Source organism: Sminthopsis crassicaudata, chromosome 2 (genome assembly GCF_048593235.1).
Source record: "Sminthopsis crassicaudata isolate SCR6 chromosome 2, ASM4859323v1, whole genome shotgun sequence".
Taxonomy (NCBI): domain Eukaryota; kingdom Metazoa; phylum Chordata; class Mammalia; order Dasyuromorphia; family Dasyuridae; genus Sminthopsis; species Sminthopsis crassicaudata.
In genome coordinates this window covers 364020114-364037855 of record NC_133618.1, presented here as the reverse complement: position 1 = coordinate 364037855, position 17742 = coordinate 364020114, and the positions used below count along the sequence as shown (strand labels likewise).

The following is a 17742-nucleotide window of genomic DNA, read 5'->3' as shown; positions in this document are numbered from 1 at the left end:
TCTGGAGAAAGATTTGGAATAATTCCCAAAGGGCTATAAAACAATGTATGCCCTTTTATCCAACAATCTCTCTGCTAGGTTTGTATCCCAAAGTTATCCACAAAAAAGGAAAATGAACTATCTACAAAATGTGTGTGTGTGTGTGTGTGTGTGTGTGTGTGTGTGTGTGTGTGTGTGTGTGTGTGTGTGTGTGTAGCAGCTCTTTTTGTAGTGGCTAAGATTGGAAATCCAAGAGATGTCCATCAGTTGGGAATGGCTAAACAAGCTGTGGTATGTGATTGTAATGAGATATTATTGTACCATAAGAAATAACAAGCAGGATGATTTCAGAAAAACCTGGAAAGGGTTATGCAAACTGATATATGGTGAAGTAAATAGAACCAGGAGAACATTGTATATAATAACAGCAATATTATTCGATGAATCATGAATGACTAAGCCATTATCAGCAATACAATGATCCAAGATGATTCCAAAGTGCTAATGATGCAATATATTTGAATATAGATCGAATAATGAATGCTATTTTTCACTTTTTTCTTTTAGTTGAGTTTTCTTGAACAAAATGACTAATATGGAACTGTTTTACATAATTTCACATGAATAGCCTATATCTGTTTACATCTGGGAGAGAAGAGGAAAGGAAAACTGTTTTTTTTTCTTCAGAGCCTTAAATTTTTTTGGAAACATAAAATGTTAAATAAAATTATTTTTTTTAATTGGGAAAAGGAAAAATACAGACCAAAAAATTCAAAAGAAATAAGTAAAGAAAAAGTACAATTCTTTCTTTAGAGATGGATAGCATTATCTTTTAAGTTTTTCAGAATTGATTTGGGTTATTATATTGCTGAGAATAGCTAAGTCATTCATAGATGAACATCATGAAGTATTGCTGAAACTTTATACAGTGTTCTGGTTCTGTCATTTCATTTTGCATCAATTCACATAAGTTTTTCCATATTTTTCTGAGAGCATCCTACTTATATTTCTTATGAACAGTAGTATTCTATCACAATCATATACCACAACTTGTTTATCCATTCCCTAATTAATGGATAATTCCCTCAATTTAAAATTCTTTGCCACTATTAAAAGAACTGTTGCAAATATTTTGTATATATAGATCCTTTTCCTTTAAAAATTTTTTGGAATATAGAACTAATAGGTGTTGGTCAACGGGTCTGCATGATTTTATAGCCCTTTGGGTATGGTTCCAACTTGTTTTACAGAACAGTTAGATTAATCCACACCTCCACCAACAGTGCATTAATGTCTCAATTTTCTTACATTCCCTACAATATTTGTCATTTTTCTTTTTCTTTATATAAATCAATCTGATAGAATTGTTTTAATTTCTAATTCTGTAATCAGTAGTAATTTTTGGAGCATTTTTTCATATGACTAAACTATCTGTTCATATCCTTTGACCATTTATCAATTGACAAATGACATTTATTTCTATAAATTTGACTCAGTTCTCTATATATTTGAGAAATCAGAGAAATTTATCATAAATTTTTTTTCATGATTATGATTACTAAGTATTTCCCCCAGCTATATTTTTCTTTAAGCCTCAGCTTTTGGATGTTTCAGAGTAATTTTCTTCTAGATTTCCCTCTTAAGCCTTGCTTTTTATGGTGGTATTCTTTTTTTCTTTTTTCATCTTTCAGCCTACTGATTTTAGATTTTGTTAGTAAGATTCTTCACACTTCTGGAGGGAAAATCATCCTTATAGGAGGCTACTCCTCCTGTTGCTGTTTTTTTTGGGGGCGGTCTGAATGTTGTTCTAATCCAGACTCTTAGTGATAGCTTAGGCTGAGGACCTTCAAAGGTCCCAAATTGTTTGATCTAGGGTAATGTCTGATCATTGCTCCTGTGGTCTAAATCTTTCAAGTTCTTAACCTGGATTTGGGCCTGAACAACAGGAAAATGAGTTTGTCCTTTTTGGAAGTTCAATAGACGGCCACTAATAGCAAAAATAAGCAGTTGTCAGAATAGGCTAAAATTTGGAACTGAGACCTTGCTCCTCTTGTGGGGTCTAAGTCATGCTGCTACTGTCAGCTTCTGGATTTGCTTTTTGCTTGGTTCACAGCCAAGGTTTCCATGATCACTTTCAACTTGGAAGGTCCACCTCAGGCCTCCCTCTTCTCAGTCTGTCCTGGATCTGTGACCCAGAACTGAGTAGTGACAGAATTGCCAATTATCAACTCTTCTGCATTCATATAATTTAGACCTCTCTAGAATAGATTTGGGATAATTGCCTCAGTGCACAGCCCCTCTCTGTGCATGGTATGTATTTGATAAAATCATGTTCTTCTTGTCTGCAGACTTCTATCCTCTTTTGCCAACTTGAGCAAGAAAAATTTCTCACTTTGATTTTTTTTTCTTTGATTTCTCAATCAGAACTTGGCCTTGATACATTTTCTAGGTTTGTTTATGGGAGTTTTTACGGTAAGGGGAACTCACTGCATTTCTTGTTAACTTTGACATCTTGATGTCCTATCACAATTATTTATTTATTTTTTTAAATGTAGTTGATGAAGTCTGTTCAATCAGCAAAATACTAGATATTTTTATAGGAATCACACTATTGATTGATTGGACCAAAAGTCAAATGTGACTCTGTTAGGATTCTTACAAAGTGCTAACTCACTGGAATGAACAGAGACAATAATTATCTAATTTAGCATGGTTCAGGATGATTGATCTGACCCTGCAAGGAGATGTTAATGGGCCAGAACTTGAAACAAGGTATTGAGTGAAATTGAGGAGACAGTGGTTAAGTCTAATTTAGCATTGATTTAATCCTACAACAAATAATGGTTTCCTAGTGATGAAATGATTGGTGTATGTTCAGTGTGGGGGCATATAAGCAAGAAGCTCTCAGGGCCAAGGGGACTTTGGGCGATTCACAACTAGGATTGACTTCCGGGAGATTCACAAGGCAGAAACCCACATTCTTGGAGGCGGAGTCTGATTCATTCCCACTTCCACATTTGTGCTGGCTAGAGACATTTGGACAAGGGCTCTCAGGAACCAAGGAGAGAGGAAGGCCTCCAGAAAATTAGCTGAACCCCAAGTGAAGGAGATAAGATTTTGGAAAGAGACAGAAAGGATCTGGACTTTAACTCCTGGCTGCATTTGAGGTGATTATTGAAACTGAACTGAAACTAAGGCTGCCTCCAGAAGCTCCCCAAGAGATCTGTTCCCAGAGAACAATTATAATTTAGAGAACAGAGCATTACATGAATCAGATCAGAGGAAAGGAAATGAAGTTAGCCATTTCTTTACAAAAGATAGAAAATAGTCTATATTGAGGAGGTCAAAAGGGCCTAGAAATTACTTTAGCCAGCAAATACTTGCGCTGAATGCCAAGTATGAAACAGTATCAGAAGAGCCCAGCTTCTTCATGTAAAACCATTAATAAAAGATGGAGATTACAGAAAATTACAAAGAACTTAATAAAATAGCAAAAATGAAAACATGTTTAAAATTAGTCAATACACTTGTGTATTCCACATATCCCACCAGGGATACAAAGAAAAAAATGGAATGCCTCCTGCCCTCCAGGAGCTTAGAGGAGACAATGGATACATAAATAAGCATATACCAGAAAAAAAAAAAAAACTGCAAGGGTAAAATAAACACAGAATATTTGATTAGAGTTTCAGTGGAACTACTTTGCCCAAGAACATTCATAAATGCAGCCAGTAGAAAGACAATAAATGGAAAATCGAACATATTTGTCATTTTTGTAATAGTAATAGTCTTTGTTATTTGTGAAAACAGAACCAGTCCTTTTAGACTGCTAATACCTCAGTCCCTCAGGCAGTTATGTTTAAGATAAAGTTGGAAAGAGTGGCCAGGCTAGTCCAGAGATAGTGTCTAAGAAATGGGAACAATAAGTGGTACGGTCTTGAAAGTTTCAAGAGATCTTTTTTGCAAGTTATTTTAGGGAGAGACATATACTTAAAGAATGGAAAATAAAATATCACAAGTAGCTTATCAAGAGGAAGTCATTGTTTCTTCCTATGTTCTCATGTTCATACATTTTTATGCAAATGATTGATAATTTTATCAATGGTATCCTTAATGAAAATAATGAAATTAAAACAGACAAGGTTTCTCAAATGATTACAGTACAGCTTATCTTTATAGCCACATGGTTGGTTGAAAGGTATAGAGAAAATTAGATCCATTTATGTTTACTTGTTGATTATTTAAAAAACCAAAAACAAAACAGGTCTCTTCCAACAAGGATCCTTTATTGTGCATGTGTATATAAAATGCAATTACAGAGAAGAGTCAGTTCAGCAAAGCTTCTCATTATTAAAATTGAGCAAGGCATAATATGAAGTGATAAATACTTCGATATTTCCTGGAGGTTTTGCTACTTTTATGCAGGTCCTACAAAGTTATATATAAATAATATATTGGAAATTGTGCCATGCTTTTAACAATTGCAAGCTGCTTCCTGGTATAAAATGTCACACCAATATTTTTCCATATAGTTGTAAATCTTAATCACAGTTTTGGGCAAACTAGTGGTAAATGGAGAGAGATGTTGGGGTCAAGATGGCTTGAACATATCAAGAATGACTCTATAAAATGTGTAACAATGGATGCTATTTAGGAAATGTTTTATTTGAAAAGGAAATGGGACAATTTATATAGACAGAATGAGTGATAATAGATGTATGACCCAAACATTACACTACATATAAAGAGATCTAAAGGAGAACCTATATTTTGGATGATTTCTCTTCTTGGTTTCTGGGCGAACATGAGAAAGAATCTGATAAGATGGTAAATAAAAATGGGTTATGATGTGAGGTAGGAGGATATTATTCATCTTGATGAGATGACAGATTTGTTGATACTTTAAAATACTAATAGTATAACTTTTAACAAGTTGGAAACAGATAAAATGCTATAAAATTAGCATTTTATAAATTGCTTACAATATGTAACTTATTTGCTTTCTCCAAATCTGGTATTAATAACAGTAAAAATTTTTTTTTATTAATTATAGTTTTTATTTACCAGATATATGCATGGGTAATTTTATATCATTGACAATTGCCAAAATCTTTTGTTCTAATTTTTCCCCTCCTTCCCTCTCCCCCAGATGGCAGGTTGACCAATACATGTTAAATATGTTAGAGTATAAATTAAATACAATATATGTATACATGCCCAAATAGTTATTTTGCTGTACAAAAAGAATCAGACTTTGAAATAGTGTATACTTAGCTTGTGAAGGAAATAAAAAATGTAAGCGGACAAAAATAGAGGGATTGGGAATTCTATGTAGTGGTTTATAGTCATCTCCCAGAGTTTTTTCTCTGGGTGAACAGTAAAATTTTTAAATATACCAAATATCAAATAACTGGTTGTTGTGTTCCTACTATAACAGTGTGCAAATATTGGGCCTGCAGACTACAATTATGATGAGACTATTAGCACATTGCGATATGCTAACCGTGCTAAAAACATTAAGAATAAAGCTAGAATTAATGAAGATCCAAAGGATGCTTTGCTTCGCCAGTTTCAGAAAGAAATAGAAGAACTCAAAAAAAAGCTTGAAGAAGGTAATTACATTGTTTTTCATGTGGAGCTTGGCATATTAGCATATCTATTGAGAACTCTAATACAAATAACATTAAATATTCCTTGATATGGGTGTAGTGGATAGAGCACCAGCCCTGAAGTCAGAAGGAGCCGAGTTCAAATTTAGTCTTAGACACTTAACACTTCCTGGCTGTGTGACCCTGGGCAAATCACTTAACCCCAATTGCCTCAGCAAAAACAACAAAAAAAATAATAATAAAATAAAATATTCCTTGAAATTTGAACTGAATTACACTGGAGATTGACCCTTTAGAAAACATTTCTAGAAGGCAGTGGTATACTATTGTTTCAGTAACCATTTGTGCTTTTTTATACTTCTATTATACAAAAGAAAAATAATTTAATCCTAGTTTTTCAAATTGATTTATATGTAAGTTGAAATAAATATTTAACACTGAGAGATAACCTTGTGATGGTTGGGAGCTTTTTTGTTTGCTTGTATTTATTATTATTGTCTTCAGAATTTTAAGCTAATATAGTATATAGAAAATACATTTGTGGCTTTGAATAAGATAAAACTCAATTCTTAGTTATTCTTGATATTGAAAGAACAAAAACATGAATTTTAGCCTGCATAGCATATATTCTAGAAGTTCTTTGCATTTGACTTTGAAAAATATTTTTTATACCTAGATTTGAATGTAGATATAACCCATCAGGTGTGTTAGATGACGTTAAGGATTCTCTTTCCAAAAAATAACCAAACTATATTCTGAAAACTTGACTTAGGAAACTGAAAAGCTTTAAACTTTTTTTTTTCTTTTTTTGCTGAGACAATTAGGGTTCAGTGACTTGCCTAAGGTCACACAGCTAGGAAGTGTTACATGTATGAGGCCAGATTTGAACTCAGGTCCTCCTGACTTCAGGGCTGGTGCTCTATCCACTGAGCCACCTAGCTGCCCCAGCACTTTAATTTCTTAGTCTCCTTTTGCTTACTTTGCTCTTCTCTGCAATTTTACACTGAGAATAAATGTTTCTGTAACTAATATCAAATTATGATCTTTTCACATCTTCCTGGGAAGAGGCCAGAGGTTAAGCATTCAGGTTTCACATAAGGCTTTTTTAAATCAAAAAAATATGAAGGAATTGAGCTATTTATTTATAGTAGTTATAATTATATCAACTAATAAGAATCAAAGCTATCAACAAAGCAAATATCTTGTAGAAAACAAGCTATATGTAAATTTAGAAACAGAATTTATGGGATTAAGGCAGCCATTTAGCTAGTCTGTCTTCAAATAATACTTATGAGAAGTTCAGGTTTTTAATTTGACCTCTAGATGGTATTCATAGCAATTCTTTGTGTCTAAAATTCTAGAATTCTGATAAACTATAAATAAAATTTGTGTTTATATGGAGCACACAACTAGATATGCCAGTTAACAATTAGCAAGTATTTGTTAAGCAATTACTTGCTGTGTGCACAAGGAATCCAAAGACAAAAATGAAATTGTCCATGCTCTTAAAAAACTTCTATTCTTTTGGGGAAGCAGATATGTTCAGAAATATATAGGCACAGGAGGTAGCCATTGCAAAAACTATGTGAGGAATAGCAGTAAGTCTAATTTAACTTGACTGTTAAGTATAGAAAGAGGAATTACAGAATAAAGATGGAAAGATAGGTTGGGGCCAAATTGTCAAGGGATTTAAATGCCCAATAGGAATTTGTATTTGATATGAGATTTAAAGCAGGAGGGCTTAGTGGAGTTTATTTAGTAGGAGAGGGTCATGAGCAGACCTATATTTTTGGAAATATATGGAGATTAGATTAGAATGGGGAGAGACATCAAGCAGGGAGACTAGGTAGGCTACTTTTAATAATCTGGAAGATAATGAAGGCCTGAACTAGGAAGATGGATGTATGAATAATTTGAAAAGGGGTTGGATGTGACAGTTTTTGTAGAGATAGGAATGATGAATTTTGGTAATTGATAAGATATGTGGTGTCAGAAAGGGTCAGGAGTTAAAGATAATTCCAGTTTTTTGAACTTCAGATACTGGAAGGGTAAGGAATCTTTAATGGAATTAGAGAAGTTCAATAAAATTTTTGTTTTATTCCTTAGAAGGTGGTTGCAAAATATTACTTGCCTTTGTATTTAAATCCTATTACATGCAACAGATAAATGCATGTTGTAGGTATAGACAATACCAAAATAGCCTGTGAATTAGAATACAGTATCAAAGACATGTTAAATGTTTCTATCCAGGGGAAGAGATTTCAGGTTCTGATATCAGTGGGTCAGAAGATGATGAAGATGAAGAGGCTGAGGTTGGAGAACATGGAGAAAAAAGGAAAAAAAGAAGGGGTAAGATGTTTTAATAATAAAATTTATAGGAACAAAGTTGGTCGCTTCCTTATACTGGTTTTTGTAAGTATGTTATATGCATGTAACTTTTGTAATCATCTTCTGTGTAACACAACTTTTTTTAAGAAAAAAAATCAGGTACAGATTAGGGAAATATACTACATTGGAATAGCTTTCCATGTTTTTCCACAGTGATTTCATGATTATGGCAAGTTGATCTACATGTTATAATACTGAAACATATTGACTGGCATCAATCAAAACCCCATATATAATTTTCTTGTTAGACTTTATTGTTAGTGATATTCTAGAAGATATGCCAGTTTTAAATATTACATAATTTTAGCTGAAACCAATTTTGATTGAATATTCTAACTGTTCTGTAGAAGCCAAGGGTTTTTTTTTTTTAATTAAAAATTAATTAGGGTTTGTAGAGTATTTTGTAAGCAAGTAGTCTTTTAGATATATTTGTGAAAATCCTAAATGTTTTTACATTTTAAATATGTACATATTTAAGTTTATATATGTCTTAATTCCTTTCTCCTTTTATAATTCTAAGTTATACCCTCATATTCATCTGAAGCTGGCATTTGTCCCCAAGGGCCTATAGTACAAAAAGTGAAAGGTTGGTTCCTAGAATATGAAATAAAACAAAAAAAAGAGATTTTTTTTTGCTTCCTCTAACCCAAAATTTATTTTGACATTATTTCAAGCTTTTTTTTCCTTCCCTTAATCATATTGATAAATATAAATTTAACTTTATCCTAATTTCCCTTCATTATTAAAATTATGTTCTTTCAAGTTTTTATGAATTTTTAAGACATAAGGGTTGAAAATTTTAATTTTTGTTTTTTAAAAAATATAAATTAACCCATTTAATTCTAATACAGGTAATGTATGAAAATGAATTTTATAGGTAGTGATTACTTTTTAAAAATGAGAATAATTTCCTTCCAGAAAAATTGAAAATTTTTCAGCAATAGAATATGAAAATGAAAATCTGTAAAAAGTTCTAGATTTTACAAGCAGTGTTTCTGAGGTGAAAAAGAAGACAGAAACACTGTTTGACTAAATGAAAGTTAATAAGTTAAAATAATTTTGGTTTTGTATTTACTAAAACTTGGTTCTTTTAAAGTAATCTAGAGATAGTTAATAGACTGAGATGTAAGAAGTGGCTAATCTCCATTCCAGCTTACTGAATTAATATGTTTAGGTGAGTAATGAGTATTAGTAGATTACTAAATGGGTTATTTTTCTAAGGTTAGTGTTATGATGATTTGGTATTATGAAAGTATAATGAATGATATTTCTCTGAGACTTTTTAAAGAAAAATATGTAGTACGGTCTTAAAACGCTTAATAGGTCTTTCACATTCTGTATCTAGAACTGAATTTTTCTCTCTGTTTTCATTTTCTTGTTTTTTCTTCCTTTGTTTTTTCCCTTGGGCTCATTTCTTTGTTTTCCAGGCAGTAGCAGGAGCAGTAGTTCAGATTCTACATGTTCTGTCGTAGAGAAACCCTTGGATAAATCCTTGACTAGTGAGTGGGAGCTCTTAAAATCCTCTAACAAAGCTTTGGCCTTACCCTAACTTTTGTGCTTCATGTTACAAATGCTGCTGCACTGCTCCCTGTCATAAAAAACAAACAAAAACAACCCCCTGAGGATTTTTCAGTAGACCAAGCATATAGGGTTTTTTCTTTTCTGATAAACTTCTAGTTAAACAATAATATTAATTGCTAATAATATTATTGCTAAGTTTAGTTTGAGAGTTATCTATAAATTCATGCTTTACAAATGAGATAATGTAAAGAAAACTATTAAGTTATATGTGAAGGTTAATTTGTTAGTTACCTCTTCTGTATTAGTGGGTTGTTTTATTTACATAATTTGTCAAAGTATAATCTGAAATTGAAAATATATTAGAATTCCCATTATGACTTGATTTATTAATCTCTTCTACTAGTGAGCCAAATCGTGGCCCTAAAAGCATAATTGAGCTTATTAAAAGCAACCTGTTAGTGGTTTAATCTTCTGAAGAATTCTGCCAAACTTAGCTTTAGCTCTAGATTAAAAATGAGAAGAGATATAAGAGTTCTGAAACTATTTAGAAATGTATACAAGATGATCTTGCTTCTTCTGACATTTAGTTTAAAAAAACTTTCTGGTAAAAAGCAACTTAAGTGGATGAGGATCTCTGTTTGATATTATTTTGATAGTTTGGTATAAGAGAAAAATGCTGAAATAGGCTTAGAGCTGTGGAAAAATTTGAGCAGAACCTACTTAGACTATACATAAAGAAAGCTGTTTCCTTAAACAAAAACACGTTTGATTTACTTTATTTCAAGAGAAATTCATAGAAAAGAGGGAGGGAGCAGTGCTTTCTCAGACTAGCTTGTAGTTTACTTTTAAAACTTTGTCTATAGATTTAACCTTTTCTAAACTAATTAAAAAGACTGGGTAAATATTCTCATAGTTGTAGGTCTCTGCTAAAGGAAGTATTCCACGAATATTGAAATGCCCTTTTTCTGTTTGCAATTATTTAGCATTTTGCCAAACCAAAAACATTAGCACCTCTTTTTTTGGACTAGTATGTGTAAGAGTGATTCCATACATACTAAACAATAATATTATGCATTATCATAAAATAGAAAACATCATCTGAATGGAAGACCACAATTTGTAATCTTGATTTCATTTACTGATTGAAAATAATTTCTTTGCTGGATTTAAAAATAGTAATTTTAATGAAATCAGACATTTGGAATGGATTATATTTAATTCAGCAACTTGATTATAATTTATTTTTGTACTTATTTTCGAATTTAACAACTTTTAAATTCTTTTTCCAATGTCTCTTAGTGACATGGAGGCATCTTGGGGTTCCCAAGGCACATACCTATTGAGTATGAGTTCTGGCAGGTTCTACCAAAATGTAAAGGCTTTGGAGAAGCTTATCAAATGATTCAGATGATTAATTTTTTAAACCATCTCCTAGGGCAAATAACGATTATGAACTGTGTTGATGTTATACCAACAAAATTACAAATCCTTGAAATATTTAAGTGTATGTCTAGTATTTTAGATTATCTTTTTTCTCACAAATAAATTTGTACATTGGAAGGTTTTTCTTCCAATTAAACAATAATATTAAACTTATTGTTTTCCCCAGCGTGCATTTATTGTGTATTCTCCTCTTAAAGAATTAATTCATCTTTTGTTTGTTTTAAATACTTAATTAACTGATTAGGATTGACTTCTGTAGTTGCATCTTAGCAATTATAATTAACAACCCACTAATATGCTGAGTGTAAATTTGATGACTTGTGACATAGAGATTTACCTTTCTGTAATATTCTTCTAAAATGGAATTGAACAAAATTGGTATAGATAAATTTTGAAAAATTGAATCATTTTTTAAATGTGCATCAAAAATAACTTGAAAGTTTGGTAAAACAGAATAATGTAGGTGATTCATAAGCTAATATTTATATTACATAAATTTCAAATATTTGGTTTTCTTCAAGTGGAACACACATTTGGTCATTATCCTGCCAAGGAACATTAAAATTGTGAATTTATAGAAACAAAGTGTAAGTAAAATGGGCAGTTTTCAATAAATATGCAATTTTGGATTACTTTCTGGGCATTTATCTTAACAGTTTCTTTCTTCATGTGTAATGTAGATACAATCACATAGTCCTAAATTTGATATTGGTGACTACTTTTGATAAAGTTGAGCTGCTGAACTTATTAGATTTTAAAAAATTATAAGCTTAAATTATTATTCTCTCTACCCCTAATTAAATCATAACTGTTAACCATATGTGCCCAATACAATACTGTTTTGTAATAATGAATAATATAATTAAATTCAACTGCCAATTATCCATGCATAATAAATATATCTATAACATCGTTCCTTTGGATATTAACTGTCCCTTATAGATTTGTTTTACTTTGGAAACATGAAAGGATGTTAATGGGGAGGTATACTTGGAACCTTATGGGAATCTCTTCTTGCTTTGGTAGTTATTTTATTTTTTTCTATAGCTACAATATAGATTAATACTTTTACATATTTTATTATTTTATAAAAAAATAATGTTTCTTTTTTTCCTCCTCATCTCTATGCACATGCTTCCTGTCTACGATTTACTTACTTCTGCTTATTGCAAGATCAAGCAGGTTGGTGTGATTGATTTGCACTCCACATGGTACAATTATTGATCTTGTAAAAGGACTTGTTCAAGTTAATTTTTTTTAATTGAGAAGAAATTACTGACAATAATTTATTTTGACAAGGTAAGTATTTGATATTTTAATTTTTTCAGGGAGAACTTAAAATCTTTTTTAAGCTTTTGATTTCTAAATTCTTAATCCAATAAACCAAATTTATATTATAAATGCAAATATTATAACCTCCAGCTATATTTTTATTTTTCCTAGGTAAGGAGGGAGTAAAACACTTTTAATATTTTAATTTTTATTTCCATTTTACTTCAATTAAATAAACATTTAAGCAAATGCCTACTATAAAGTATCACTCCAAGTGCTGAATTAAAGACAAAATAAAATAACCCTTGTATTAAGGCATTTTGCATTTTATTTGAATGAAATTCTTTCATGTCCACCTGAATAAGGTTAGGAACTTATACCTGTGATTTGATTGATAATGGTAGTTCTACATAAGTAAACTCTTTCACCTAATGTAAGTTGGTACCCTCTCAACTTATTGTCTTAGAAAGTATCTCTCCCCTACAGAAAAAAAGGAAAAACACTTAAACACTTCTTACTCTAATATTGTACAATATAGATTAGCACAAGACTTTTGATAACCATATTTAAAATTTCTAAAATGCATCTTGAGCTAAAACAATATGATGCTTGTAAAAATTCATGCAAGGAAGTGATCAGAATTCTTTCCTCTCTGCTTGAGGACTAATGATTTAAATTTTGACACTGAAATTAACTTTGGCTGCAGTAATCTATTATTAAAAAGGGACTTACAAAAAAGATGAATACATAAAATTCCTTGAGAAAAATGTTATATAGAACACAGTATAACTCAGGTTTGTACTACCTGAATATGTAGTTGAGCAAATTACCTGGATGATTCATATTTACTCATGAAATTCATGTAATAATGATAGTTAATCTGAAGTGCCAGCATTATTTTCCCCCTCTGATAGCATGCATTTATTGAAATGTAAGGTATTACAGCTTTTTTTTATTCCTTAGTTTTCTTCCCTTGGAGTATATTTTAGTTTCTTTAGTTACAAATTTAAATATTTTGATAGGTTTTGAACTAGACCTTTGCTACCATTTATCAAGCTTGGGATGCATTTCTCCTCTTTGTACTGGGCATGCACTGAATTTTTCTTTAAAACCTACCCTGGGAAACAATCACAGAATTGAATTTTGGAAGTAAAATTAGGTATACAATATAATTTCCAAACTAATTTTTATTTTGTGCCCAGTTTATATATATAAATGATTTAAACATATTCCTATGATTTATATCTATTTCACTTATTTTATATTTATAAAAATTATATAATTTATAATTTAATTCTTTATTATAGAAAGATAAATAAATACCCTATAGACTTAATAAAATTAATACATTCCCCAACATTGGTCATATTACTCCCTTTTTACCATTAATATTTGTCCTATCATAATATTCTTTATATCAGTTAACACAAATTTCATCTGATTCAAATTTTAGTTTTCTTTTATATGTTAATACTCTGCAACTCTTTTCCCCATCCTTGTTTCTGAGAAAAAGGTGATAAAAATGTTGAAATCCTTGAAAAAATTCCTTTGAATTAGGAGTTACTTTATAAAAATGAGATTTTAGCTTTTTGGAATTCATAAAGTAAAGTTAAGGTGACTGGACCAAAGAGGTTAACAGAAATCACTTCTTAATTTTAACTTCTGGACTGCAATTAATCACACCACACCAGAGCATAAATAGATCAATACTATTATTTAATTTCTTATTCATCCTGTTTGTGCTACTGCTCAGTAGAATTTCTTTTTGAGCTGTATGAAATGTAGAAATAGAATGTCATCTTTGCTTTAAAATTTTATATTGATTGCTAAACTCTTTTTCCTGAGATCCTGGAGACTAAAGATTTTCTTTAAACTTCCTTGAAGAAACCAGAGAAAATATGTGTGTAAAGACTTGTACTCTGTGCAATGATATTTTACCTGTATTCTCTATAGTATTTTTTCCTTTTTACAGCAGAGGTGATTTGACTCCAGGTAGAGAGGTCAACTGTTTACTGTTTATATACTCTACTTGCCATTCTTTCTGTGGAACTTTGGGGTAGAAATCAATAATAGTGAGCATTTAGGAGTGTCCCAAATCAATTTTCAGATAAATTGTACTTATTCTCTGAAGGAAAACATTTCAAAGTTGTGTTATTTGAATTGAATTTTTTATATTCATTTTCACAAGTAATTTTATTTTTCTTTCTCTTTTTTTTAATTAAAAAGTATTTTTTCATTCTAATTCTTTTCATATAAAGCACTGCATTTGAAGTCAGAGCATATCTGGATTTTATTCCAGGTTTGCTTTTTACTGTTACTGTTATATATCTCAAGCAAGTTATTCGTTTCTTGGGCCTCTGTTTCCTTATAAAAATGAAGAGATTGAACTCTCGGGCTCTTTAAGAATCCTTGGAACTTTATGAATCTATATTTGGTTTTTTGTTTGCTTGTTTTTTTTTCCTGAGGCAACTGGGATTAAGTGACTTGCCCAGGGTCACACAGCTAAGAAGTGTTAAGTGTCTTAGGCCACATTTGAACTCAAGACCTTCTCACTTCAGGCCTGGTGCTCCATCCACTGTGCCACCTAGCTACCCCCTGAACCTATATTTTTTAATGCTCACATTTTATACTAGTCATTTAAGAAGGCCTAATAATACTAGTAAGTAGGTTTTATATGTGTGTGTGTGTGTGTGTGTGTGTGTGTGTGTGTGTGTGTGTGTATAGCATAGCATTTTTGGTTTAAAATAACAATTCCCATTTGTTTCTCATAACAAGCCTATGAAGTAGTTCATTGTATAGTATTACCATTCCTATATTAATGATGGGAAAACTGAAGGTCATAGAAGTTAAAAAGTGATTTAAGTAAGTAACTAGGCTCTTGTGAGTCAAACAAAATGTGATTCTAATGTGTTCTTTCCATTACACCATTCAATCTATATGGTAAGTTTAGTCATATTAATGTCAGTTACTGTGAATGTATGCATATGCAATGGAAGTACCTAATAGAATCATATAACCTTGAAGTTGAAAAGGAGCATTAGAGGTCATCTAGTCCAACTCTTAACAGAAATCCCCTTTATATCATCTGATAAGTAGTCATCTGGCTTTTGTTTGAAGACAGCCAGTGGGAAGGGAACCTGTATATATTACATTTTTCTATAACCTAGGGGGAGATAGAATTTAAATAAAACATAGTTCCTCCCTTTAAAAAGTTATGCTCTCTAAATTCCAAATCCAGTGTTATTTTACTGGCTATGTTTTTCTCATTTTTTCTTTTCTTTTTTTTTTTTTTTCATTAAGTCTCTCACCTTAACCATATATAATATTGTCTTTATTGAAAAATTATTCAATAGTTTAAATAACCAACTTAACATAAAAACATTTATAACAACCCTAATTAATAAGTTGGAGAGTATCATCAATATAAAATTTATTTACCATAAGCTGTTTTAAAATATATATTGTACACATAAAGAAAACTTTACATTTTTATTAAACAAGTTCAGTTAATGGCAAAAAAAGTTTTAAAATATTTAGTTTTAAAAACTAGCTAGTTTTAAAAAAATAATAGCTTTTAATTTTCAGAATATATGCAAAGATAGTTGTGATCCACATTCAGTCCCCATAGTCCTCTTTCTGGATGCAGATTGCTCTCTCCATCACAAGTCTGAATCACCTCGTTGTTGAAAAGAGTTATGTCCATCAGAATTGATTGTCACATAATTTTGTTGCTGTGTCTAGCTAGTTTTTGTATTGGTTTACGTTGAAATATAATTTTAATAATTTAGCAAGTTATTTGTCCAGGCTAAATGAAGAAATTGTTTGAAATTATTCCTTATGCTAAAATGAGGAATTAAAGGGCACATAGTTTGCATGTTTGGGGTTATTTAATACTGCATTCATATATACAATTATATTTTATATTTTATTTTTAAAAATCTGTTTCTTATCCCATTTCGTGAAGGATCTTGCCTCTCTTTTTCAATTTGGATGGTTATTGGCTTTTTGCCTCCTTGAATTTGGTGACTGCTTCAAAAAGGCTATTCTGGGAATTCATGATATAGAAAATAAAGCATAATTATCCAGTTGATATTCTTTTTTTTTTAATTGAGGAACATTTCACATTATTTTACAACTCTTTCTTCCCCCTCTTACTTTAGTGATAATTTTGTTTGAATAAAACTCACATAGGTAAAAAGAAAGTTTCCCCAGATAAGATGGTTGAAATGCAAGCAAAAATTGATGAAGAAAGGAAAGCACTTGAGACCAAACTTGATATGGAAGAAGAAGAAAGAAATAAAGCCAGAGCTGAACTGGAAAAAAGGGAGAAAGATCTTCTCAAAGCCCAGTGAGTATTATAATCTGTTGTAACAAATTCTCAAATAAGATAATGTATTTTAGGTGGTTAGAAAAAAAAGTTCTATATAAATGTCAGTTGTTTGTAATCTGATTTAAATAGGAATTTGATTCCAATTTAAAAATTTATATATCCAACTTGAGTTTCTGGTTCTTTGGAAAGGAATAGTTTCTTAGCTATACACAAGAATGCCATTATGTAGGGGGCAGCGAAGTGGCGCAGTGGATAGAGCACCAGCCCTAAATTCAGGAGGACCCGAGTTCAAATATGGTCTCAGACACTTAACACTTCCTAGCTGTGTGACCCTGGAAGTCACTTAACCCCAGCCTCAGGAGGGGGGAAGAGGAAAAAAAAAATACCATTATGTAATAAATTCAGAATTTCTTTATTTTTCATTTTGTCTATGGGCAAAACATTGGTGTTATGTACTAAATCAATTTCACAATAGCTTTGTTGGCCACTTAGAAACAGACACATACATTTTAAAAAAATTATATGTATATTTAATCAGCAGTAATCTACCCTTTCATATTTCCCATCCCCACCAAGCCCTTTTGTAAATGAAATCAATCAAAACAAATTTCTACATTGGCTGTATCCAGCTAAAAATTGTCATTTTCACTCTGAACCCTTAAACTCTCTGTTGAGATGAGTATCATGTTTCAATATTAGTCTTCTTGGAATTGTGATTAGTCATTTTAAGCTCCTGTAAATTTTATACATATGGGTCCTTTTCCTTTTTATTTGATCTCTTTGGGATGTGAACTGGTAGTGGTATTAAAGAGTCGAGGGATACAGTTTCAAATTAACTTTCCAGAATGGCTGAACCAGTTCACAGTTGTATTAATGGTGTAATGATGTATGTTTTTTCCTTTCAGCCCTTATCCTGTTTTATCAATTATACTGTCTGATGGGTGTGAAGCAGAACCAACCTTACTTTTAAATTTTTATTTCTCTAATTATTCATGATTTAGTGTATTATTCATATGAATGTTGATAGTTTTGATTTCTTCTTCTAAAAACTTCCTATTTAAATCCTTTGACTATTTATCAATTGATAATAAACTTTAGTCCATTCCATATATATCTTGGAAATGGATCTTCACTGATGAAACTTGTAGCAAAGATTTTCCCCCAATTTATCTGCTACCCAATTACTAATGACAATCTTAG

At 31.2% G+C, this 17742-nt stretch overlaps 1 protein-coding gene across 6 annotated transcripts in view; it reads left to right on the top strand.

Annotated features, from left to right (window-relative positions):
• Window positions 1–17742, top strand: part of KIF3A (kinesin family member 3A) — a 74859-nt gene that overhangs the window by 29604 nt on the left and 27513 nt on the right. For 3 of the 6 annotated variants that reach the window (XM_074290991.1, XM_074290990.1, XM_074290988.1), the window contains exons 8-11: window positions 5417–5591; window positions 7839–7937; window positions 12114–12122; window positions 16404–16560. In XM_074290991.1, coding sequence (XP_074147092.1) covers window positions 5417–5591; window positions 7839–7937; window positions 12114–12122; window positions 16404–16560 — 440 coding nt within the window. Of the gene's footprint in view, window positions 1–5416; window positions 5592–7838; window positions 7938–9403; window positions 9476–12113; window positions 12123–16403; window positions 16561–17742 lie in introns of all 6 variants that reach the window. The other 3 variants (XM_074290992.1, XM_074290989.1, XM_074290993.1) reach the window with 2 other exon arrangements.